Source organism: Crotalus tigris, unplaced genomic scaffold (assembly GCF_016545835.1).
Source record: "Crotalus tigris isolate CLP2741 ecotype Arizona unplaced genomic scaffold, ASM1654583v1 scf7180000017739.2905288, whole genome shotgun sequence".
NCBI lineage: Eukaryota > Metazoa > Chordata > Lepidosauria > Squamata > Viperidae > Crotalus > Crotalus tigris.
In genome coordinates this window covers 2,111,179-2,137,781 of record NW_024096605.1, presented here as the reverse complement: position 1 = coordinate 2,137,781, position 26,603 = coordinate 2,111,179, and the positions used below count along the sequence as shown (strand labels likewise).

Sequence of the window (26,603 nt, the reverse complement as noted above, 5' to 3'; positions counted from 1 at the left end):
AAGAAATAAGTTGCCTTTGAAAGAATTTCATTAAGTAAAAGTATTAAGTGGTGTTATACATTCATTGAAATTTTCCAGAGACCTTAAAATGAACAATCCTCTCCCCCACTGGTAGATAACTTAATAGCAGCTTATTCACTCAGTCTTTATAAAATGAATTCAACAGAGTTTTTTCCTTAAGAGTTTTAGGATAGGTATTTACTGTGCCTCAATCCATTATTTTTCTCTTGCATGAAAAGTTGTTGGAAAGTGAACACTGAGGCACAGTTGCAGTGTCAGTTTTTCCACGGTTGTTTGTTAAAGCCAAAAAATAATATGCAGAGAGAATTTTGAGAATTCATCAAGTTCTATAATGATTGTTTCTCATTTGCAGCAAGAACTATCAAGAAGCCTGTGTCTCCTTAAAATCTAATTAATTTCTTATGAACCAAACTTTCTTGGATCATTGCAACCAAGGGATGAAGGGTTTTCCTTATTCAGCTAGCTTCTGAATAAGAGAAAGAAAGGCTATCATATTCATCAAGATATAAACAACTACTTAATTATAATAAAACAAAACTTTATTGCTTACAAAATGTGTTGAATCAAATCCCACAAAAGTCTTGATTGTTGTTTTTAAATCTATATAATCCTAATTACACTTTTAAAATGAAGACTACAAATGCTTAAACTCATTTCCTTCCTCCATCTTTGTGTTTGAATTTATCATTTACAATAGATTTCTACACTGTATGTGCAAAATCAAAATATGTGTGAGCAGTGGTTTTTTTTTCTAAAAAAAAAAAAAAAGTGCCGGAACTCACACACGTCATACAACCCACCTTGCCTATCCTACAAGGTTCCATCCCAAAAAGGTGCCGGAACTCTGTTCTGGGCGTTCTATGAGACAAAAAGCCCTGTGTGTGGTAGAGAAGCAGACTACAGACCACAATCATATTGCTGCTACCAATACTTAAGGAAAAACATTTGGTTTATTTTTATAGATTTTCAAGTAGATAAGGCCTCAAGTCACAATCAAAATCTATAATAAAGATCCTAGTAAAGGCTGTATTGACTTAAAATAGTTTGAATCCCTTGTATACTTTAGAAGTGCTGGATTAGCATCCACAATTGAATTAGGTACAATTGACATTTCCATGGTTTATTTCCTGTGCAATGTTGACAATTACCCAGTTATACATAAACACACAAACACTCACTAACACAATAAAAAAAAAGGATACTGGAGTCATTTGGGAGAGGAATTGTTTGTTTAAAGCCCTGATCCTAAATTAAACTTCCAAAATAAGGAATCATCTATCATTTTTTTTCTGGGGTGAATTTTATATCTGCAGCAAGAGTGTTTACTTTTTTCCCAAGCAAGTACCAGAAGAACAAGAACTGCTGTGAACAAGATGTATATGTGAACCAGTAGTAAAATGGAAAAAAGTGTTCAGTTCACTAGAACTGGGTGAAAACCCATGCTGAAATTAAACATTGGTCTAGGGAGCAGGTGGATCATGCCCAGTATTCAATTCATATGTCATTTTCCCGAAACTAATTATTTGCTTTTTTAGCCTTTCGGCTTAGTAAGGACAAGAGAAATTTGCTTGAATTATATTTTAATGCCAATTTATCTAATTTGTATTTTCCAAGTGTATGCAAACCAAAATACAATTACCCTTCAATATTTATATTCTTCCAATTTTATGATGCATATATTAAAGAAAATGCACATGAACTGCATATATTTGTGAAAATAGCATACAGAAAATTGGAACAGGGGAAATTGCTATCAAGATTGTGTACATTAAGCAGTTTTACATAAAAAATATAGTGTTAGAAGAAATAGACATGGAAATGAGTACAATTTTTCATGCTGGTATTTTTAAAAAATAATAATGTAAATTAATATAATTTACAGAATAAATTTTAGCTTGGAAAAAATGCAAAACTGATACAAATAGAAATAGATAGATTTATCCATGAGACATTATTGGTTATTTCCATAGTCCTGCTATTTTTTTCCCCAAAACGTTGGAAGGTTCTTATTTTTCTGTTTGACTGTAATAGTTAGTCCTTGATTTATGCAGCAATGGCGAGTCTGTTCAGAGGATGGTTCATACCTTGTCAGAGACAAACTAGATTATGCACTAAATCCATGTATGCGTTTAATGTGATCTTATTTTTGAATTTCTACCATGGAGTAAGTTATGATTTGGGATTTTTTTCCCACTCAGATGTGATGCAGAATAAAAGGATTGTTAACTAACTCCTCTCCCTCTTACAGTTATGATCCTTTTTAGGACTTGGAACTCTATTTAAGTAACAATAGTTATTTTAAATATATGTAGGCATTTAATGTTTTGACTAATATGTCTTTGAAAAGCATGCAAATGTCAGCGCTTGCTCTTAACAGTGATGAAGAAGTCAAAATCTTTGCAGGAATCATATACAGGGATGTGAAATGAAATTGCACGTTATGGAATAAAACAAAAGTTGTTAATTTCTAAAAAGCGTGTTCCTAAAAAAACGTATTTCTGAAGTACATTATGTGTCCTACATATATGAAAGGGGCTATTTAATAAATCTGAAGTAGTTTCAATTTATAATGAACATTTAAAGGGTCTTTGTTTAAGTTGAAGTTTGGTGGTACAAATTCAGTCTTTTAAAAGCATTCGTATTCTATGGAGATAAATTCAGCTCTTGGATGGTACAGAAAATACAGGTAATCTAAATTCAGTTCCTTACCCAACAGCAAGCCCATATAATTGTTGCTTTTCTATAGGAAAGTTGAATATTCAGCAAATGGACATGGAAAGGAATCAACCTCAGCACTCACTTAATATACAATTTGTCTTCCACATAAGGATACTTAATGAAAAAAACGTTCTGCCATTACATATTGGTCCTCTTAAGGCGGGGGTAGGCAACCTTGGCTCTTTTATGACTCATGGACTTCAACTCCTAGAATTCCTGAGCCAGCCATGCTGAGGGGAAAGGGAGAGGTTTCCAAGCTGAGCCAAGCTGGCTCAGGAATTCTGGGAGTTGAAGTCCACGAGTCATAAAAGAGCCAAGGTTGCCTACCCCTGGTTCAGGGTATCTATTAGAACTTTGCAAAATTGCATGTTCATTTGAATCTACAGTACTATGTATACTATCTAGAAGAACTATTCTCCCCCCCCCCTCCAATCACGATTGTTTCTTTTAAAAAAACCCCACAAAATCAAGCTAATATTGTTCATATAGCATATCAAATAAGCTTATCCTAGGTTGGGCATGTCTGTGATTAATCTATAGAAATAGGGTTAAGAAAAGTAACCAATAAAAGACTGATTTCTAAGATTAGGTTTTGTGTAAGTTTCCAACAACAACAAAAAACCCTTAAATTTTCATTTTATTTAAAGAGAAACTATCTCTCCCCCTCCCCCTTTTAGGGGAGTTAATGGGGCTGATTTTCTAATGGCAGTCCAGAGGAAAATATTGTAATGATGGATCACAGTTTGAATTACAAAATAGCCTCTAGGAACAGCTCTAAATACATTGATTATGTGGCTATCCTAAGAGACAACAGTAATTAAAATTATGCCACAGATTGGATCAAGACATGTTAATATTTAATTAGGCAATAAGTGAGTCTTGAACAGGTGTCCATTGTTTTAAGGGTTTTACCAGTGTGTGAATAAATTCTGCCTTAAGCAAACAGTTGCCTTTTTGATTGGGTGTAAGTATGAATTTGATATTTAATTACCAAGTATTATAGCCATAATCTTTGAAAGTATGTTGTATGTGCTGTGCTCTGTGCTTAATTCAGTGATAAAGTGCTTTCTTAATATATTTGCCTTTTATGAGTTTCCATAGTATAAAGGCCAAGAACCTCAGCAAAAAACAGTTCATTTAAATTAAATATTAATATTTCTAGCCATGAACAATCCTGTGTATATAAATGTTTTATTTATAAAATTTATAGAAAATGTTCAAAATGATTTGTAAGATAAGAATAATTAAATCTTAAAACAATTAAAATTATAATAAATAAGCAATAAAAGCCAGCATATAATGCATAAGTGTAGAATCAAAAAGCTATTTGAAAAAGGAAGGGAAGAATCTCATTACAATGTTAAATTGATTCAAAAATGCATAGCAGGATAAAAATTAACAAAGTTCATTGTGTAGTTATATAGTTTAAGTTATATGTAGTATACCTTATGTAGTTATATAGTTTAAGTTGAAAAGTTTAAGAGAATCTCTTCTGACTTTATAAAGATCATATAGAACAGGCATGTCAAACTCGTGACGTCGCACGATGTATTGGAGCTTTTTCTCCATTGCCGGCATGGGGTGGGCGCGGTTTTGGGATGACACGTCCGGCCCATAGGCCGGCAGTTTGACACCCCTGATATAGAAGGTGGCAGGTGGACTTTTTTATGGAGGGCAACACAAAGGGACTACTGATGGAAAGGGGGATATGGAAGTATATTTTGTCGAGATAAATGCCTGGGATAGTGTGACATCAGGACACGAGTAGGTACATATAGGAAGAAATACTTTCTTAAGTCTCCAAGTCCCTAACTTTCAAAGTCCCCAAGTCCCTAACTTTTAAATGTTACAGCAATTTGCTAAAGATTTTGAAATAGAACCGGTAGTCTTTTTAAAAACATCCCTATTTACAATATATTGCAATATTTGTAGTGATAGATTACCATGATATATGCAAAACTGGGATATTATCTTAATTAAAACTCCTGTACTCGAAGGGTCTAAATGTTTCTAAATTTTAAAACAGGATTATTTGAGGGAAGACAGACCCTCCAAAAGAAATCAAACATCTGAGCAGATGAAGCCCACTGTATTTCTGTGTCTGAATTGACATAGTACTTCACCTTACTGATCCTCATTTAGTCAGTTTCTACTATCAGGTACTGGATTAACAATGAAATTAAAAAAGGAGGAGTTGAGCTCTTCATTATTTGGGGTGACCCTTTTTGTGTATATTCCAATATTATATTGGGGTTGAAGATAATTATCCATTTTAATTAATGCCCTTGGACTAATGCAAATAGAATAAACCATTATCAATAGTATGTAATCTGTAGGTAGTGTACAACAGTCTGGCTCTGTCAGCCAGACTGAGGCAATCAACTAGAATTCCTATTCTATCTTGAATAGAATTTGTAGAATTGGATGTATGATACATGCTGTATTTTCAACCTTTGGCATTACTTTCAGTCCCAGAATAATATTGCCGATCATGAGCCAAAGATTCTTATTTTTACCATTTTACCATAATCGGAACAACTTCTGTTACTTTTAAAAATATTTGTACAAGCATGGGTTGCATCGGTTAATGCATTGGATCCCTTTAATGCCAAGAGACCATTAGTGCAAACGATTTTTAGTGATTGTAATTAGGCTATACAGGTAGTCCTCGACTTACAACAGTTCATTTAGTGACTGTTCGAAGTTACAACGGCACTGAAAAAAGTGACATGACCATTTTTCGCACTTACAACCATTACAGCATCCCCATGGTCACATGATCAAAAGTCAGATGCTTGGTAACTGATTCATATTTTATGACGGTTGCAGTGTCCCGGGGTCATGTGTTCACCTTTTGTGACCTTCTCACAAAGTCAAAAGGGAAGCCAGATTCACTTAACAACCATGATACTAACTTAACAACTGCAGTGATTCACTTAAGAACTGTGGCAAAAAAGGTCATAAAATGGGGCAAAACTCACTTAACAAATGTCTCACTTAGCAATATAAATTTTGGGTTCAACCACCTGTAGTTTTCATGATTACAATTGAAGAGTTGTGAGAGGATTTCAAGAACAGTCATAGCATTTATAGTACCTAATTTGAATGTGAATATATAATACTGTCAATATATTATAGGTTGTTTTTCACTGTTCTTTGTTTTCTCTGTCTGACATTTGTTATTAATAATAATAATTGCTTGTGGCAATTTGTCCTGGTTTAAACAAAGGCCATTCATATTAGTCTTTTTTACTGGTTTTCACATTTGAAAAAGTAGGTACTTTCTCTTTTTCTTCTCCCCAAGTTAAATTTCCTGTGAGAATGATTTAACTTCTGTCAACAAATGATATTCACGTTACAGATATTTTTCTATGTAATGTAATTTACTGTAAATCAAAGTCATAATGATTTTCTTTTAACTGCTGCCCTGATTCGTATAAATGGACATCCTGCCAGGATTATACTATAAATGTTGCAAATCCTGCTTACCTCTTTGAATTTCTAGGTATTTAACTTTAGTCAGCTTTATATACAGAATGATACCTACCAGTGTTCTATCCATAATTTTTCAGTTATTTTCTTTCTTTCTAACCTGCATTATAGATTCTGGTAGTGTCTTAAAGCAACAGTCAACCTTCCTGGTGCAAAAAATAAATAACATTAGTTTAACTGCTACAAATTAGAGCAAGCAAGCATTCTCTAACAATGCTAATGCTCTCTGAAACAATTTAGAGACACAGAGCTAAGAAAAGAAATTTCAGTGTGAATAAAATTGGCAACAGTTCTTTTATATAGTCAAATTTACCATCCACACTCAGATAATAAGTAGGGAATATGACAGAGAAGCAAAAAAATGCTGGTTAAGAGCAATTGCCATTAATAATATGAATTCTCTGACAAAACTAAAACTGCATTGGAGGCAATGCAGTTTCCCAATCTGGTAGTCTCAGATGTATGGGAACTGAGATTTTCAAAAAAAAATTAGCCAGCCTGAGGCACTTCTGGATCAGTATTTGGAGAGCAGGAAAGTGACAGGTTGGGAAATGCCTCCTCCATTATCTCTGGCTGCAGTTGACTGTGTCATAGATGACTCATCATAATCAGGCGCGCCTGTTCTATATTGACAGCTCTTTTGTTTGCCAGATTGTTTGATTAGTCCAATTTATGCAAGAGAAATCACAGGCTGCATTTATGCAAAGCCAGTTATTATTTATTTATTTATTTAGCGAATGGTGTTTGTACATTGAGAGGCAGAGTGTCTACCATGTCATTATGGTTTGGTTGCCTAAGAGATTGCTGGTTTGTTTAGCTCTCTTCTTCTTCTTCTTGTACCATATCTGTTATCGGAAGTTGGCGATCATGTTGGCAATCCTGTTTAGCTCACACATGTGTGCTATCTGGGGTGCACTGTGGAGGATGAACTATCTCCTCACACTGACTAACAGCATTCTGCGGGAGTGTTGGTGTCACCTAGGGCTTTTCTCTACCAATTTCACCTCACATTCAGGCAGGTCTGATGCCGTTTGGTTTCTTCTTACTGCACGAAGCACCATTAGCTTCTCACCAGAGTGGTACCTATTTATCTACTTGCATTTTGCTTGGTTTTGAACTGTATAAAAGCCAGTGTAGGAATATTTAAGTCTTCATGATTTCCCTAGCAAATAAATTGCAGAGCATGGGAAGAAATTAGTAAAATATAAATACAGAAACCTGCACAGATTCCTTCATATAAAGAAAGGTTTGGGGGTGGAATGGGAAGATGTGACAAAGTGAAGTGAGGTTACGTACAGTAGCTGAAGTGATAGAGTGCCTGCTTGGATGCTTTTCTTTCTTCTATCATTCTGCTGAAGTAAGATTTATACTGTTGAACTTCAGGCGATACCTTTGAGTTTCTCATATTTGTTTTTTTTTCCCCCTTTGGTTGTACTCTGCTTCATGGTACAAATGAAACCCATGCTTTATCTACCACTCATAATTGTAAGACTTCATCTGATTTAGTTGGGAATTTAACATATCTTATAAATCAATTATTATTTTGTCTTTTTCTCCAGAGAAGGCTTTTACCAGAACAAATATAAATGTTCTCTTATCAGACTGGACGATTTTAGTATGTTTATAAAAAGCAAACAGCAGTCTTGTTGGAACATTATGTTTCATGCTGGAACTGGATACTGAGAGTAACTCATGTCCCTGTCCAATGCAATACATCCAGAGAAGGATTTTTCCCAACAAATCCCTCTGCTTGGAAGACTCTAACAATGAAGACCCCAGTTGTCAGGCTAAGCCAAAAGTGACATGGAACAAGTCAGCCAGAACTCAGTTCTTGATTTGCATACTGTCATATGCAACAAAAGAAACCCCTGGGACATTATTTTACCAAGAGTATAACTTTACTGATAAGATCCATACAGGGACAGAAGAAGCGAAGCTAGCTCTGAGGTTTTCACACACAAAAACAGCATAATTTCCCCTTTTCCCAATTTGGGCCACCCATTGTCCTCCAATCCAACACATTCGTTTTATTTTGGGAAAACAGTCTGCGCCTTCTGAAGGCTCTCTTGCATGGCCTTGATGTGTCAGGATTTTCTTAAGACTGAAAATGGCTTAATTCCTCACCTCCCTCCCAGCTCCCAGTACATTCCAAACATTCCCCTCCCCCACCCTTTGTTTCTGTTGCCAAGTTGCGAGTAGAGGTGCATTACAAGTCAGCCTTGACACTTATCCATAGCATACAGACTGTTTCCAGACTAAACCCTTACTTCCCAGCATTATGGATATATCCTAGGAACTTCTAGGGCAGGGGTCCCCAACTCCCGGTCGGTGGCCTGGCACTGGGCCATGACATATCAGAGACTGGTTCATGCAAACAAGCAAAACCCCATGTGTAGGATGTGAAACCACACCCCCTCTCTCCATGGAACTGGTCCCTGGTGCCCAAAAGATTGGGGGCCACTGTTCTAGGGAGTGGCTGTTGCTGTCTTCATCTGTCTCCTATCCAGCTCTGGTCTGTGCTGCCTGTCGTCTCCCTTCTCTTTCTGGAACATGCTGCCTCCTTCCTGGAAAATTGCCGTATCACTGTAGTCCGTTACCCAGCCCCCGCTTGGTGGACACCATCTGTTATACCAATATAGGTAGTCTTCACACAATGAACACAGTTGGGACCAGCAATACAGTCATTAAGTAAAACATCACGTGACTGTGCTGTACTTATGGTGTCAGTTCCACTATGGTTGTTAAGCGAATCACCTGCAGTTGTTAAACGAGACACCACATGACCGCAACTTGTCTTGTTACTGATGGCTTTTCCATTGATTCTGTTTGTTGGAAACCAGATATGAAACATGCAAATGGGGAACATGTGACCCCGGGAAGCTGTGATGGTCATTAGCACCTACGGGTTGTGAAACACCTGACAGCTGGGAGGTTGACATGGCGGTAAATGCCAGCACCAGTCGTAACATTGCTTTTACAGTGCCATTGTAACTTTGAATGTTTGCCCTGTCACTAAACAGGGCAATCGTTAAATAAAGTCTATTTGTAACTGAAACACGACCCCCTACAGAGAAGTTGAGAACAAATTTCTGAAAATATTTAGCTTGTTTTGTCGATTACAACAACAACAAAAGAATTGTATATGCATCTGCTTTCTCCTGGAGTCTATTATCAATTCCATGTTAAAGGCTTAATCATATTGAGTTCTGTCATAAATATGATAAACTGTATGCCCGTATAAAATATTGTCAGGAGGTTTTTTCAGATGGCCTTCACTTTGTTCCCTCTCTCAACCCTTTCTACTTCTTTTCACCCTCAATGGAAGCTACAGAAAATAGCATGGAGCTTAGAATTGCTCTGCAAGCACCTATTGTTCCAAATCTGATTTTAACCTTGCAATAAAGATTACTTTATGTATTCCGCTTAATGTGATAGCTACTAATTGTTTGTCAAGGCTAAGTGCTGTAGGACAAAATACTTTCCTAAAATAATGCTTTTGTAATTGTAGAGGAAGCATTCTAAAGGTCTAGAAAATGCTGCTGAATAAAAATGTCAAAAATTGAATATGGTTCTACTTTATATATATATATATAAAAATCTTTTCAGTTAAATGCTTTTTAAAACTACGAGGATGCTGAATTTGAACAAAAGTAGCTTTTTTCTTTAAACATCATATAGTAAAATAGTGAAAGGTAAAAAAATATATATTTTCCTTAAATATCTGTATAATATTTTAAATATTAAAATAATTTTTATTTTGAGATCAAACTGGTATTGTCCACTTTGACTGGTAGCACCTCTGCAGGTTCTGAGGAAGATGGCCTTCCAACCCTTGAGAACCAAACTTGAAGCTTTCTAAATAGATATTTAAATGTGACATACTGTATTATCTTTTTCTTCCAAAATGGATAAAGCTATCCTTTCCTCCATTTTCAATGGCTTATTGAAAATCCCATTCAGCCTTGGAATCTGCTACAGTATTTTCCTCCAAGAGTGGGGAAAACAAAAGGTGGTGTTGATTCTCAAGATAATAAAAGCTTTCAGGGAAAGGGGATTTGGGTTTTTCTTTTAAGTTTGTTTTACATTGGGAATGTTTAGGAAAAAGGGGCGGAGGGAAAGCTTCAGCAAATGCATTCCTTTCATATGGAGAAATGTGCTCTTGGATGTCTTGTGCTCCCTCCCAAGTTACAGAAATGAGATTCTCATGTCTGCGCTAAGGATATCTATTCAAGGGGGAGGCATACCTACGACCAGACCGTCATTATTATTTTTTTCTGAAGTGCAGTAGTGCAGCTACAGAGGAATCAAACCTAGTTCATTTTGGAAAAGTGGCTATTTGGGACTAGGAGTTGCTGAGGCAAAAAACCTCACCTCCACCCCCGAGCCCCCCACTATACTGCATCTTCAGGTATACAACATAATAGGCAGTATTGGATCCACAAAACAGCAACTAATCAATGATAGAAAGAAGTTTCCCATTACTGAAAATAGAAAAAGATCCTCGGAGGGGGGGGATGGTATGCAGTGTTGCATGAATTATTAAAACAGACTTTTTGCTCTGTACAACTGCTTCACACTCACTCTCCCTCCTCATTCGTCTCTTCTCCCACTTGTCATTCTATTGCTGATTCCCTTTCCCTCCCTCATCCCTGCTGTATATTTCCTACTTATTCTTCTTCTCAAGTTGCTTGTCTTGCTGTTTCCTCATCTTTCCACTTTTAGCATCCCAGCTTTTCTTCTCCTCTCCTTACCTTCCTCTCTTGCTGGTTGTAATTTCTGCTTTCATTGTCACTCTTCTTTCCTTCCCACTTCCTGATTCTTCTTTCCAGCTGTTCTTCGTTGTGCTTGTTACTTCTCTCCCCAGATCAATTTTCTGATGTTGCCATTATTCATCTATCTGCCTCCTGTCGCTGCACGCAGTCAAGAGCCTTCGTAGAAGCTTTTTGAACAGTGGCTATTGTATAATTCCTGATCAAGCAGAAGGACAAGTTGAATGGGCCATGTGGAGCAAACATGCACAATAAGCATGTTAGATATTCACCCTTTTTATGAGTTTTCTCCAGGGTTTACTATTTCTGTGTTGGGGGTTGGGAAGCAATTTGAGTATGAAGATATTTCCCCCTTTGTGGAAAATGTAATTCTTTTTGTTTAACAATTAGCTCTCAATCCTGAACATCATTATTAACTGAAATGGTAGATTTCATTTTTTTTTTTGCCTTATGTTTCCTGACTTTCAGTGTTCCATGCAGCCTGACTAAAAACCAGATGATAAACACTGTTGTTTAGATCAGTAGAATATTATTTAGTTACTGAAAATATATTGAGGATTTGTTTATAGAAAGGACTTAATCCCTGGAATTTACAGAAAAAAAAATTCATCAAGATAGAGCAGAATAAAACTTGTCTGTGAGACTTTACAAAATCTATTCTGGTCAGAGAAAAATAAATGGTATCAAAAGGATCAGAGATCTGACTTAGCTCAAACGGTTCTTTAATTGGATCATTGGAACTTTAGTTGGTAGCCTTCAGTGCATAATCTGTGTGGTATGAAGTATCATCCCCATTACACTGTGTGTGTGACTGTGTGTTCCAAATGTTTATACCGGTATGTTCATTCTAGTCTTAAAATATCTTATACTGAACATTCTTTCAAATACCATACCTGAAGTGATTATTATAGATCCACTATATACTGTATAGTTTGCTTCAAATCATTGTTTCCTTTTTCAGTGTTACAGAACAGGACTGAGTGTTTACAATCTCAAATAAATAAATATCACAGATAGCAACTTTACAAAGGTTGAAATTCCCCAGACACATTCTGTTATAAAGTGTTGTTCTTCTCACCTTATGTATACATAAGATGAAGGGAGTTTTCATTGCAACTGAAATAACACAGCCTGTGGGCCCTTCCAATGTATTGTCTTTGGGATAACAAAAGTGCAGACATTTATTTTAATCATTATTAGATTATTAATCATATTATACTTCTTAACCTTATCTAGATGGTGCTTGTTTTACTATCTCCATGCAACCAAATTGTTTCTAACATAACATGAGAATACCAAAAATTTACTGTTGCTTCTGTTTTGTAAGAGTTTGTTCTGTTAGGTCAAACCTCCCCTACATATGCTGAGTTGGGAAGCCATATTTTCATTAAAGTTTGTTTGTAATATGAAAACAGCAATGAATAAAAGCCTTACACTATTTTATTGAGACTCAGGGACTTTGTTTTTAATTATGACACAAGCTCTAGGGAAGCCCACTGAAGGAATGAGTAAATTATCATGAATAGTTGTAATGCTCCCCACTGAATACTGGATTTAGTTTCTTCCACAAAAATACGTGAGCAATCCTAGGAAGATACTAAAATATTGATTAAGTGCTTTCTTTAACTGCTGTTGTCTCTGAGAGGGCATAAAAGAAATCATATTCAGAGTTGGAAAAAATTGATTTGAAATTAATAAGATTACCCGGCTCTATTATATTTATATTCACATAATATGCTTGGCATTTTCTTATTCCTTTTCTTAAATTTTTAGTGTTACATATCTGCTGCCAGTCTGTTTCCTACCCATTCTCTAGATATGTAGCCTCCACCATTAAATATATAAACAGTTGTGGGATTGTATGCCTCTAGCAGGTTGAACATTCATTTAATGCTGCAAAACCTTAGCCAAGATTCTTGACAACAAGCAAGGAATTCCTCTGAAACAGCAGCTACTAATGTTAATAGTCCAGAAATAATTATGGTAGCAGTATAGACTTTTAGTGAGTAGTTTATTTTGTATCAATGGATGATTAAAAATGTAGATTGATTCTTTTTTTAAAAAAGAAATTTAGAGGGGACATAAACTGGCATATCTTCATTGGAATTTCTACAGATATTGATATAACATTTGGATTTGTGTATCAAATTAGTCAGTATGAAATACATACGTTCTTCCAAATCTACTTCTGCTTACCTAAACTTTCAATTCCTCATTGTCAATTTAAGCAATTTAGTGGGGAAACAGAAAGCTGAAGGCTGTCATCCACCAATTCGGAAACGTATCGGTAAATTCTGTTCTTTTATTCTGCCTACTCCATCTTAAGATTCAGTCAGCAATATTATTATTCAATATTATTGGAGCAAAAAAGGCACTGGGTGGGATAATTAAAAAATTAGTTGCCCTTAGTTCTCGTAATAAATGCGAAAAAAATAGTCTTGATTTATTTAACTTAGAACCCCATTGATCCTAGCGAGAACTAGATTATAAAGAATTTAGTTTAGATCCAGCTAATTTCAACTTATAGAAGTATTTTAAACCTGCTCTGAACAACGTGATTTGTGGATTGCACACTTAGAACCAAAATGTAGCAGTCTACTAAATCTGTTAGAAACATGAAGTCTTCTCCTGCATAATACAACTGAGTACTTGTTCAAATTTTACTACAATTATGTTTTACTGAATTGAGGGTCTCTCATCCACCCTCCCCTCAAATGGTTCATAGGAATTGTTCATAAAGAGGCCACTGTGACTTTTTCTCTCCAGCACTGACATTTAATAAGTATTAACTGCAGTTACAATCTGAAAGTTACTTCACTTAATGAACATACCATCAAGGCACCAAAGTACTCTGGATGCGGAAAGGTCATATAAATTAACTCCTGGAAAGAAGCTGTATGATCATTTTGTTTAAACTTTTACATCATTTATAATGAAAGGAAATGTACAAAGGTTATATCGTTCACTATACACAATTATTTCATATGCCAAAATTAACAAAAACTCTGGTTTAAGAATTTAATACCATCTCATTAATGTGTCCCTGTTCTCCCTCCCCCCCCACTGAGCTGCAACCTTTCCCTGTGAAAACATTGACAATCACATGACTGTCTGAACTTCTTCTCTGTTCTCTGTTTTTCTGCTGGTTTAGTTTAGATTCCTGGTTTGTTTGTCTTTCAGTATGAAACATGATGTTCTGTGTGGAACACGATTTGTTTGTCTTTCTGTATGGAACATGCCTCTCACAGTTCACATCCAGTAAAACAAAAAATGTAGGAAAACTTAACAAAGGTTACTATTGGCCACAAACCCCTCTATTTATCCCAAACAAACAGTATGTGCTTCATTGGACTTTGCCAAATATCACTCCTGTCTGCTCCTTGAATACAATCCCAGAAAGCAGAAATCTTCCTCCAAATCCCTGGCCAATTTATACAAAATGGTCCATGTGAAGAACAATACATTCACAGGTTGGGAAACTGCTAGCAAGGTTGGAAGGAGGGGTCAAATGTGCAATAAGCATTGAATCCTTGTGCAGTTGCAAGAGGCATAAGCCACACACACACACACACACACACACAGAGAGAGAGAGAGAGGGAGAGGGAGAGGGAGGGAGAGAGAGAGACCCCCCAAAAAAACACCCCACCATGAAACCTTATCCGGTTGTTCCCAGGAGAAAGCAAGCAATCTGTGGAGATTCTTTAATATAGGTAGACAAAGAAAACCATCCCCACTACAAGATTATGAGCTGAGGTGGCGCAGCAGTTAGAGTGCAGTACTGCAGGCCACTTTAGCTGACTGTGTTCAGCAGGTCAGCGGTTCAAATCTCACCGGCTCAAGGTTGACTCAGCCTTCCATCCTTCCGGGGTAGGTAAAATGAGGACCCAGATTGTTGGGGGAAATGTAAATATATATATACTTTGCTTACTGGTGTACACCGCTTAGAGAGTGCTTGCACTTAAAGCGATATATAAGTCTCATAAATAAATAAATAAAGATAGGCCTTATGGATCACATCATTCCACAGAGGTAGTTTCAACTCACATCCTGGCGACATTCTAAAAGGCTTTGAAGACCCAACTGTTCTCCTATCTTGTGGCTAGAATTCAGCAGTGTTGGTTAGTCTGCAATATTGTGTCTTCTTTATCCACCCAACATGTATGGTTCCTGTTCCTTGCATTGCTGGTCTTTCTTAATTTTTAAGCCCCCCCCCCAAGTTGTCTGGAATCAAGTGGCTTCTAAATTTAAATAAATAAATAATATGTCCCATGGAAGGGTAAAACAATTCATGAGAGGAAGAAGCTTGAAGAGAAAACACATAAATAGTCTAGGATACATCTGCCTGGCAAACATCAGAGTCTTTTCTCATCATGTATGTCTTATTCATTAATAACCCTGCAGCATTACTATTTAATTTTGGGGAATGTATAAATTATTTGGGTATGAATAAGAGAGATTATTGTAGAGAATTATATAAACAAAGGGAATTATGTCCTATTTGATTTCACTACTGGTTGGAAGCTATGTCAGGGACCTGGTCCAACAGAATAAGTGACAGATAAGCATTGGACTCTCTAACAGGATAATACATACATACATACATACATACATACATACATACATACATACATACATCATGTCTTTCTGGATTGCCCAATTTTGTGCCACATTTGTTCTATCCATCCTTCCTATTACTGAGTTTTAGTACAAATTTTGGTGATTGCCAACATTGTCTGTATTATAATTACTATATTAATTTAAATTTATACATTTTTATTTATATCCACTTTTTAGCTTTATTAATAATTATAGGTAGATGTATTCTATTACTGCAGTTTCTGACCTAAAAGCCATAATAAAGGGAAGAGGAGTTGGCAATAAACCATGTTCCCACTAAGTAGTGTGCATGTGCGATCAAATCTGTGGTGCATGCATGTGCTGATCAAACCTGCGTACACAACAAAAAGTTAAGGACTTACAAAATTAAGGTATCCCAAATTATGATAATGCATTTAGGCACCATAAAAATCTTCGCTCACAACTACAAGCAGTCTGGTATGAGGTCACCACCTCAGCTTAATGTAAGCAGCAAGGATTGCTCAGCACTGCCACAGCATGGACTGAGCAGGAGCCCTAAGGCAGAGGTCCCCAACCTTTTGGGAACCAGGGACCAGTTCTGTGGAAAGAGGTTCTTCCACAGACTGGAGGGTGCATGGTTTTGTGTGCTGCCTGCATCCCGCAGGTGTGGCTTTGCTTGCTTGTGTAGCCTGGTTGCTGGCATGCTGCGGCCTGGTACGGGTCTGTGAACTGGGGATTGGGGACCCCTGCCCTAAGGAAGGCAGGCTGGTGATTCTTTTCTGGCCTTGCAACTTCAGCCAACCTCCTTTGGATTGGGCCCAGCCAGAGACCTGCTGGGAGTGAGCCCACAATCCCCTTAGCACCAAGGAGTACCTCCTTCTTCCTCTCAAAAAAGTTAAATTAATATTTATTCAGTGTTAAGCCACATGATCCATGATTGCCAACTTTATAAAAAGTTCAACATCTAAGTTAATAATAATTAAAGTTTAAGTAAGCCCAGAGTACATCCAGAAAAGAATAAAAAAAGGGAGTGGGATGAAAAAGGGGGTTATCTAAATATTTTCTTTTTCTATGTGGTCCTTGCTGCTCTGTGAGCATGGCTGTTTTCAGTGCTAGAGAGAAGTAGCGTTTGCTCTATGCCAGTGATAGAGAACCTTTTAGAGTCCAAGTGTCCAAAAACCGCACTGCCCCCTGGCCCACCCCTGCTCTGCCCCCTGGCTTACCCCCACCCCCCACTCCACCCCCACTTTGCCCTTCCCTGCCTGCCTGCAGGGCCACCTACCATCTCCATGGCCCATTGCAGCATATCACCCAGGGGCCCAACAGTGCCATGGCGGCCACACCCTCCACCCATGCCCCACAGCATTAACTGCACGCGATGGGGCGTGAGGATGGAGTCTTGTTCCTGCTGACCAGCTGCTTGGCTGCGCTGCTCCGTGCTTGGCTGCACTTGGCTGCGCTGTTTGGCTGCACTGCTCTGTGGAGGCCACACATGGAAGCGACTCTCCTCTGGGGTGGCTGCTGGGGAGGAGGGGTGGCAGGGGGAGGCAGGATTGGGACAACGGTGCGTGTGCCCACAGAGAGGGCTCCGAGTGCCGCCTTTGGCATGCGTGCCATAGGTTCGCCATCACTGCTCTATGCTCTGTCAGTTTTGGTGGGAGTGGTTTATTTATTAGGTTGTTGCTTGATGATAATCTCTTTCTTTTTCTTTTCCTTTTTTTCTTTTTATTTCTCTTTCCTTCTTCTCTTTCTTTTCTTTCATTACAGTTTCAAATTCCCTCTTAAAAGAAACAGTTTTAAAATGCTTACAAAATATTGATTACAATGATAAATTATCAGTAACTAGCAAATTTATATTATAACCTATAAATAAGTGTATTTGTAGTCAGTTTGTGGAATGTGCTAGTGTCCAAAAGGAGGGGGGGAAAGCCTTTCTGTGAAACAGATTATAGTCTTGTCAGTTTCAAGCAGCAGCTGTGAGCCTTAATTAAGGTCACAGTGGAGAATTTGTTAGCTTGCCTTAAAATTTTGAGGGACCTGTTGTATTGCCCAGAAAGTTGTATTGCAGCTCAGGAAGAGATAGCTTGTTTAAACCATCTAGTCACCGGAAGCAGTGGAGAGAAAAAAAATGAATCAGCCACAGGACAGCGTGTACTAACTGACTATAATGGCAAATATGTAACTGAGAGTGAGAAGTGCAAAGCTCATAAATGTGGACATTGATTGCAAATGTCTTTTTCATCATTGTCTTAATTGAGAATAGTCACTGAGGCAGCACTAAAGAAGGACTAATTATACTTTCTGGAAATATCTGTGCAAAATGAGAGTATATCTTAGTTGGAGTTTTATTTATAGCCACGGTGTTAGAGAGACATGTTTATCAGGAGCCCACGTGTGGAATTTAAAATGGTGAATAGTTTTTTCACTTTCTTTATCTCTTTATCTCTCCAGCTCTTTTTCTTGAAAAGACTAGATAGGCTATATAGGATGGTTAACTAGATTTTGGGGTTCCTGCAACAGAGTTGAGGATGGAAATAGTTTAACAATATATAACACTGGGACTGTTTTGTAGTTAACCTAAGCTGGTTAGATTGTGATCACTGATTGGTTCAATTATCCTCTCCCCCCATTTTTTTTTTTCATGACATATTCTCCCCCACAACCTTATTAAACATATATTTTTAAATATGTCTCATAAGGTGGGAACAAAGATAAGGAATTGTTTTCTCTTTGTTAGTTTGGCATTTATTACCCAATTGGAGAACTTTATTGATGGTTTTAAACTTGTTTGACTGAAAGTGTTGGAGTCATTCTCAATATAAAATACAGTAACTAAGTGCCCTTGATTGGGTCTTGTTTTAGTCTAATCTGCTTTGGTGAGACATTTGGTCCCTTATGTGGATAATTCCAGCCTGCCTCAGTTGTTCCAATAAAGGTTGAACTGACCTGAAGAGCCCTAAGAATAAAATCATTGATTTCCACATTATTAAGAAGCTCACCCACAGAATATCTCATGGGAATTTTCAACCTGCCATAGCTGAAAACTATGTGGAAAACTAATACCAACTTTTTGTGACTTTTTTTTTAAAAAAAAAAATAGGACTGCTGGCCCTATTTAGATGAAAACGTATTTTTTTCCAGAAACAGATTTAATTGATCTTACCAACAAAATCAGATTAGAAACTCAGAAATATTTTCAAAAGTCATATGTTCTTAGAGGAATTGATTTGGTGTGTTTGTCAACTGATCATTAAAGCCTTTTATCATATCTAAAATAACAAACTGTGGGGGGAAGTCTATATTTTATATGTATATATATTCAATTTGTCTATAGCATTAAGCAATGCTATAGCACATTTGGTAGGACAATAGTACAATAAAATGTTTTCTAAATAATTTGAGCCTGTGGTTTATATTGTTACGTGTTTTTTTTCCATAAATTGTGATGTGGGCCATGTCATGCTCATTAACCATCTCGTTAGATGTGAATGGATTACAGGATATAATATATAGCTGGCTCAACAATCATAGTCAATGGGTCTACATTAAATTCTATATTTGATACTGAATATCAAGTGACAAGCTATCAGGTTCCCTTCCCAGGGTTAGCGCACTATTTTCATTAATGATTTAGAGACGATGCAAAATTGTGTTTATTTCTAGAAGACAGAAATAAAATTCAGAACAATCCTGATACTTTATAGAAATGAACAGCAAAGAAAAGAACTAAAATTAACAGAGATAAATGTAAAGTTCTTTCGTTATCAAATGCACAGGTATAGGATAAGGGATACCCAGCCTGGTAATAGTACGTGCAAAAGGAATCTTGTAGTAGTAGTCAAATACAAACTGAATTTGAACTAAAAATGCGATGGGAAGGCAATTTTAAGCTGCATCAATAGCAGTATAACTTCTAAATATTCAAAAAAAATTATATCATACTTTTTCATTAGATTAAACGTTGAATATTAAAACTAGATTTGGATACAAGGATTCATAGAAAAGCAATAAATATCCAGGGCTTTAGAAAATTAAGGTGTATGAAGAGGGATTAAAAGTAGCTTGGTATGTTTAGCTTTGGCAATAGACAGGTAAGGGGGATACCATAGCACTCTTCAAATACCTGAAAGAATGTCATATAGAAAAATATTAGAATCTGGGCCTCTTTTTCTTGAGTGCAAGGCACAAAATATCAGAGTTAAACCACAAGAAGACTGATTCCTATTGAATGTTAAAAATAAAAAAATCCTAACTGAAAGAGCCTTGGGATAGCAGAACAAATCACCCAATTGGATGGCTTCCCTTCATTTAAGTGTTCAAGAAGTGAGATAGCTGCCTTGATGCTTTGATTTGAGTGTCTCCACTAAGCAGAGGATCTGTGGCAATACAATACTCACTTGGATATAGAGAGGTACTGTATGTTCTGTAAAGCTGAAGAAGGCAGTCCTTCTCTTAGCACAGTATCAGGATTAAAAAGAAATAGGTAGGTAGGTAGGTAGGTAGGTAGGTAGGTAGGTAGGTAGGTAGGTAGGTAGATAGATAGATAGATAGATAGATAGATAGATAGATAGATAGATAGATAGATAGATAGCATTTGAAATCTAATGTTATGTAAGTATCCAAACCTATTGTTTCATGATGTTAAAGGTATCGTTGCAAGATGTAAACTGTTTGTAGTAAGTCTACCTTTTGCGAGTTGGCTGATGGTGATTTTATCAATGCTGGTGGTGGTATTCAAGTGATGCTCCAGTTATTTTGGGATTGCACCCCAAGCATCTATTACCTTTGCTTTTTTGCCCTAGTCATTTTACTTCTATTTACAGGTCTTTGTATATTCTTATCTTTTGCAATTCTTTCTCCAGATACTGCCATGTCCACTAGACCAGGGGTAGGCAACCTTGGGTCTTTTAGGACTCGTGGACTTCAACTCCCATAATTCCTGAGCCAGCTAGGCTCAGGAATTCTGGGAGTTGAAGTCCACGAGTCCTAAAAGAGCCAAGGTTGCCTACGCCTGCACTAGACTTTGTTGTCTTTCCTATTGGTAATTGTTAAATCTGGGGTGTTATCTGGCAGGTGCTTGTCCCAGAACTATTTTGCTTCTTCTTTTTCTATTATATTATGTATTCTTTTTCTAGAATATTCTATTCTATTTGTCTGTAATCCCACCAGTTCTTACTTGTAGAATTTCTTGCAGATATTATTACTGTTGTTGCTGCTGGTGGTAGTGATAGTGTGATTATTTCAGTGAAAGGAGATACTGACAAATGCTGTATTTTTTTTCTAAATGTATTACAGTATCCTCCTCTTTAAAGATTGCCAAAAATTATCTGAAAATTATACTGATTTGTAGTATCAGGATATAAAGACAAAATTTAATAGAAAAGGTTCTAAACACCATCATTTTCACAGTTATTATGGAAATGTCATCAGTGCCTATTAACTGCTGCACATTAATTAGTATGTTTTCTCTATATATGAATGTATATATTTGTATATTCATTTCTATTCATTTATTTTTAATAAATAGTCCAAATAGAAAAACAAGTAAAAATTACTAGACATTTACATACAATATGAGGGAAGTTCCTTTATTTTCTGCTATGGTAGCACTTGGCAGATTCAGGAATAAATAATCATTTGTAGTGAGGGTATGCCTTATCAAACATATGCAGATCAGCACTAATTAATGCTAATTAACGTTTCCTGTCTATCTAGTTGGAAAAACGTCCAAATGTTATGAAATCAGTTAGTATGCCTATTACCCTAATTGTTTTATGTGGGATGGATCTTAATTAAAATATGTAAATTGATCTTAATTGCCATATACTAATGGGGGTTCATGTTATCGCTCCAGAAGTGACAAGATTGTGAGTAGGGATACTTAACCCAATAACTCTATGAAATGCTTAACTAAACGGCCTTTACCTAAAATTGTTTTTATTTTAAATCTGCAAATTTATATGCTTCTGTAAATGATTTTCAGTGTAGGTGATGTTTCCAAACAACACAATAATGTTAATGATTATTTACAAAGTTAAATCTGAAATATTCTTTGAACCTTTCCTATGAAATGAAACGATCATAGATCATTTTTATTCAATAAGTAACATGAATAAAATAATCAGAATGCTTATATTTTCTATTTAAACATAATATACAGTTTTTAAAGAAACATAAGGAATGAAAATGGCCTAAAGGGAATGCCTACAAATCCTATTTCTCAGTTCTAAAATAGACTATATTTAGTGAATGGTATAAGAATAGTTGTCTGCCAGCAAACCGAATGTTTGCAGTTGAACATTTAAGTTTATCTACTGAGGGAATTCTGCCTGAATGTATTTATTTATTCATTCATTGTTAATGAATGAAACTAAAATAACATATAAAATCAGATTCAAATATAGTGAGAGCATTAAAAACACCATATAGACACTGCAATTAAAATTAAAACAAAAAAGTTTTTTTATTCATTCATTCATTCATTCATTTAGCCAGTCATCTCCCCTACAAGGTGACTCTGGACAACTTATTGATTATAAAACTAGTTAAAGATAGTTGAAATATTAAAATAACACAGAATTAAAATATTATTAAGAACTATTCTATTCTAGCTCTAAGGGAGCAGGATGGGATGAGGTCCTGTTATCCTATCTCCAGAGTTGAGCGCTCCTCTCAGGAGCTCAGACCAGCTGGCAAAGCCAGGTTTTGATATTCTTCCGGAAGGCCAAAAGGGAGGAGAAAGTTCTCACCTCCAGTGGTAGAATGTTCCACAGGAATGGGGCCATAGCAGAAGAAACTCATCTCCTTGACCCCGCCTGTTTCATTTTTTTAACAGACAGAACCCGTAGCAGGCCTCTTCTGCAGGCATGAGTGGGGCAGGCTTGTCACATCAGGGGGAGTCAGCTCCTCAGATAACCTGGACCCATGCCATGGTGGGCTTTAAAAGTAATAACCAACACCCAAATGAAATAAAGCAAAGCAAAACCAAATTTGTGAAATGAAATTAAAATAATATAATAAAAGACTTCTTCGTGTCATCATCACAATTTAAGATACCTTAAGCTTTCTTATGACAACGGTAGCCGATGAGAGCTTGGCAACTCTTTTTATAGTAGTGGGCTTCCTGTCCAAGAATGGAAAATAAACCATTTCCCCCTTCCTGAAAACTTGATCTTTACTAGCAGATGGTATAGATAATATGTGCTTGTTGATTTTTGTAATCAACATATTAATTTATTATTGTTGTTGTTGTTGTTCTTTTAGTTTATCATTCATAAAAATAATAAAAGAACCCAGTATAAAATGCAGAAAGTCTTGCCCTAATGGCCCTAATTGGGATTGGAGTTTCCATCATTAAGCGATGCAGCTGTTAGGTGGTGGAGCATAGAGCAGCAGGGGCAGGAAGAGTGTAGAGTGGATGATAAAATGGAACTTGGCATGGCAAGAGTGGCGGGAAAGAGAGAGAGAGCAGCAGGAGTGGTCAGAGCATGTCAGGCCTAAGCCCAAAGATGCCACAGTGAGATCCAATTAAGTCCATTTCTTTATGGACTCTTCCAGTTTAATCTTGAAACACTAAAGTTATAACCTTCTAACCTAATAGATACACCCTGGGAGATCCTAAGGTCAGCCTACCCTGAAACGTTTCCTCCCCCTACCATCCAGTACAGGACTATGCACTCTGTGGTCTTGGGCCCTCTCTGGAATGAGCTGCCTCTTCTCTGGGAAGCCGCAGTGCTACTGCCAACGTTCTCTCCCTCTGCTCCATCTTCATCTGCACATTCTGTCACAGGCAGGTAGTGTGCAAGACAGCCAAAAGGGCATTGATAGGGGGAAGACAGGTGAGTGGGAGGGAGTTGAAACTCACCTGTGGTCATAAATGTGGGAGGTCTGCCAAGTGCCCAATTTTGATCACGTGGCCACAAGGACACTGCAGCAACCATAACTTTGAGACCAGGCATAAATATAATTTGTTCAGTGCCATCATAATTTTGGTTGCTGAATTTATGATCGTCATGCAAGGGCTACTGTATCCATACATGTAGAGGGCAAAGTTTCAGAAATAAGAAGTAGAAATTTTTTTTTTCTTTGTTCAATTTGAATTGCTAATTTTTATTTTTTTATTTTATTGTTTTCACAGGACACTGTAACAAATGTTTCTCCAAGGATAATTCGTGGAACTACCACAGGTCCCGTGTATGGTCCAGGTCAAGGTTCCTTCTTGAATATTGAGCTCATAAGCGAGAAAACTGCAGCCTATTGGTGCAGGAGTATTACAGAACTGAAATCAGACTTCCCTGACAAAGTAAGTCAGAATGAACTGCAAAGAAATTCACGTGTCAATTAGAGAGGATCAATACATTTTTTTTTTCAAAACATTGGGAGTCGTTTGAAAGAACAATTGTTACCATAGGTTATATATTCTTCATAGGGTGTTCTCTCTTCTGATAATCAGTATTTTACGTTTTTAAAAACCTGCAAATATGTTTGGCAAGACGTGAAGAACATATTTATATGTTTATATGCTGTGAGAAGCAAAGCATCTGCTCAAATTACTCTGACAGTAGCACAGGTATGCCCCTTTTTCTAGCTTTTGTTCACAGATGCAATGCTTATCATGAGGTAGATACTTAATACATTTACTGTGCTTCAGTGTGGCCATGAAATTCATTTCAAAACCATCATTATTAGAGAGATAAATTTGTCTCTAAAGAAGGATAGACGTTTTGTTCTGTGTTATAAAATGCTGGGGGCAAATAGTTTTATCGAAATCCCCATTTTTGATGAAAATCCATGGTATTACTTGAGATATACTATTTTCAGCAACAACAAAAACAAAATATTCTTTCTATAACCTAACTGAACACCATGAATGAAGAATGACATTTTGTCAGAAACAAGAGGAAAGCAGAATTAAAAATACAAGAGAATTATTAGCTAGTGATTACGGTAAAGTAAATTATTGCACTATTGTAAATATTAAAAAGAAGAAAATATAATTGCTTTTGCATTGTAATGAAGCAGTTTAAAGACTGAATTCAAAAATTAATATCTTAGGAATTAAACCCTTTGTTATTGTTAAAGCAGTTGACAGTTCTTTTGGCTGAACTCTGGAATCAAGGGGATTTGTATTAACATTATTTAAATTTTACTTACATTATGGTTCAGTTTCAAAAAAAACCATGACAGAAATTGAACTAAACAACACTAAATAATCAAAATAAATGATCAATTTATTTTCTGCAGGGGTTTAATCATGATTTCATTTCATTTTGTGTTTTAAATGCCCGATTCTTTTCTTCTCCTACATAAATATTTACATGGATATTACAAGATTTACGCGGATAAAGCATTGAAAAAAAGCAGTTTTAATGTAATTACATATATAGTTCCTTCAGGATGTTGTTGTTTTGTATTTGCACTGTTGAATGATATGCATGTAAATGTTCATAAAGTATTGCAGTAATCATCTGATTACTAGTATGAAAAATCACCTACATGCATAAATGGAAAAATGCAGAAATATTTTTTAAATTATGGTGCAAATCTCAGTATATTATATTGTTTTGATATAATGATACTTGCACAGTATTAGTTAAAATTATTGACATTATATTGTTCAGTTAACTAATAGTATTAGAAATAAAATAGAAATAAATATCGGTATTAATTACAATTTAAGATATTGATATTACAAGCATAAAATTATTTAATACCATATAAAATAGTGCATAATACAAGAAAAAAGAAAGTGCTGCAGTTTCATTCAAATATTTGTTGTACAATGAAAGTTTTGATCTTGAGCTAGTTACTTAACGTTGAAGTCTCCACTATATAATTGATACACACTCACACAAAGATTTTTTTAAAAAGGGGGAAAAAGATAAAATAGGCAAGACCACTTTAACAAGAATTTTGAGCCGTGTGCTCATTTGGAGTTGTGAATTCTATTTGGTTAGATTTTTTTCCCCCAAAGTATTCATGAATTTGTTCCTAACAGAATGAAAAAAAAAAATGAATTGGTTGTCAGTGGTGTCCATGGACAGTCCATGCAAGTGAAGATCAGAGTGACAAAAGAAGTGTTGCAATATCTCAGTGGAAGCCACATCTTTTGCTAAGGGTGTCACAATAGCACTCACATAAAAGGGTAAATCTTGACAAAAGAAGAAAAAGCTTGCAGATGTCATCACACAAAAGAAACTAAACTGGTTCATTTAGTTAGTTAAGTCCTTAGTTGGCCTCTTTGGCCACTCTAGTCAAATGGCTTTGTAAAATGGGATGCTGATGCTGAATTATTTTTCTTCAAATTTGGCCCTTTTATGACTTGTGGACTTCAACTCCTAGAATTCCTCAGCCAGCGTGCCTGGTTGAGGAATTCTGGGAGTTGAAGTCCACAAATCATAAAAAGGCCAAGTTTGAAGACCCTTGATATATGGGAATCAGGTAGATTATGGAGTTGGCTCCATGTTGGGAATCTTTATACTTCTTAAATTTGACTAATGGGAATAAGTAACCCTTTGAAAAAAGTTACTGTTAGATTTACTCATCCCACATGCTTATGTTTTCAGGGGGGGGAAACATTCTGTCTTAATGAAAAAAATTAGGAGGAATTCAGATCAGGGCAGACTGAGCCAAAGAAGCAATTAAGAAAAGACAATGCAGGAAGGAAAATACATTTTGCAGATAAAACCAAGAGATAAATGACCCTTTATAAGACTTACTAATTTGTTTTCACATAAAATTGCAAGAACTACAGCAGTTCCCCCCCCCATCATATCCTAATGTAGCTTTTAGGTAACTATGGTAGCACTGAATGACTGGAAATGTGTGTGTGTATAGATAGGTAGGTAGGTAGGTAGGTAGGTAGGTAGATAGATAGATAGATAGATAGATAGATAGATAGATAGATAGATAGATAGATAGATAGAGTACATGAAATCTTGGACAAAAATTAAAGATGAAATTTCAGAACCACAAATTGAATCTCAAACTTTAACGGATCAAGCTATAGGCCAAGGAACAAGCCAA

General features: G+C 36.3%; 1 protein-coding gene across 4 annotated transcripts in view; it reads left to right on the top strand.

Moving 5' to 3' along the window:
• Window positions 1-26,603, top strand: part of DPYD (dihydropyrimidine dehydrogenase) — a 567,113-nt gene that overhangs the window by 341,442 nt on the left and 199,068 nt on the right. For all 4 annotated transcript variants that reach the window (XM_039339800.1, XM_039339803.1, XM_039339804.1 and 1 more), the window contains one exon: window positions 23,716-23,880. In XM_039339800.1, coding sequence (XP_039195734.1) covers window positions 23,716-23,880 — 165 coding nt within the window. The remainder of the gene's footprint in view (window positions 1-23,715; window positions 23,881-26,603) is intronic.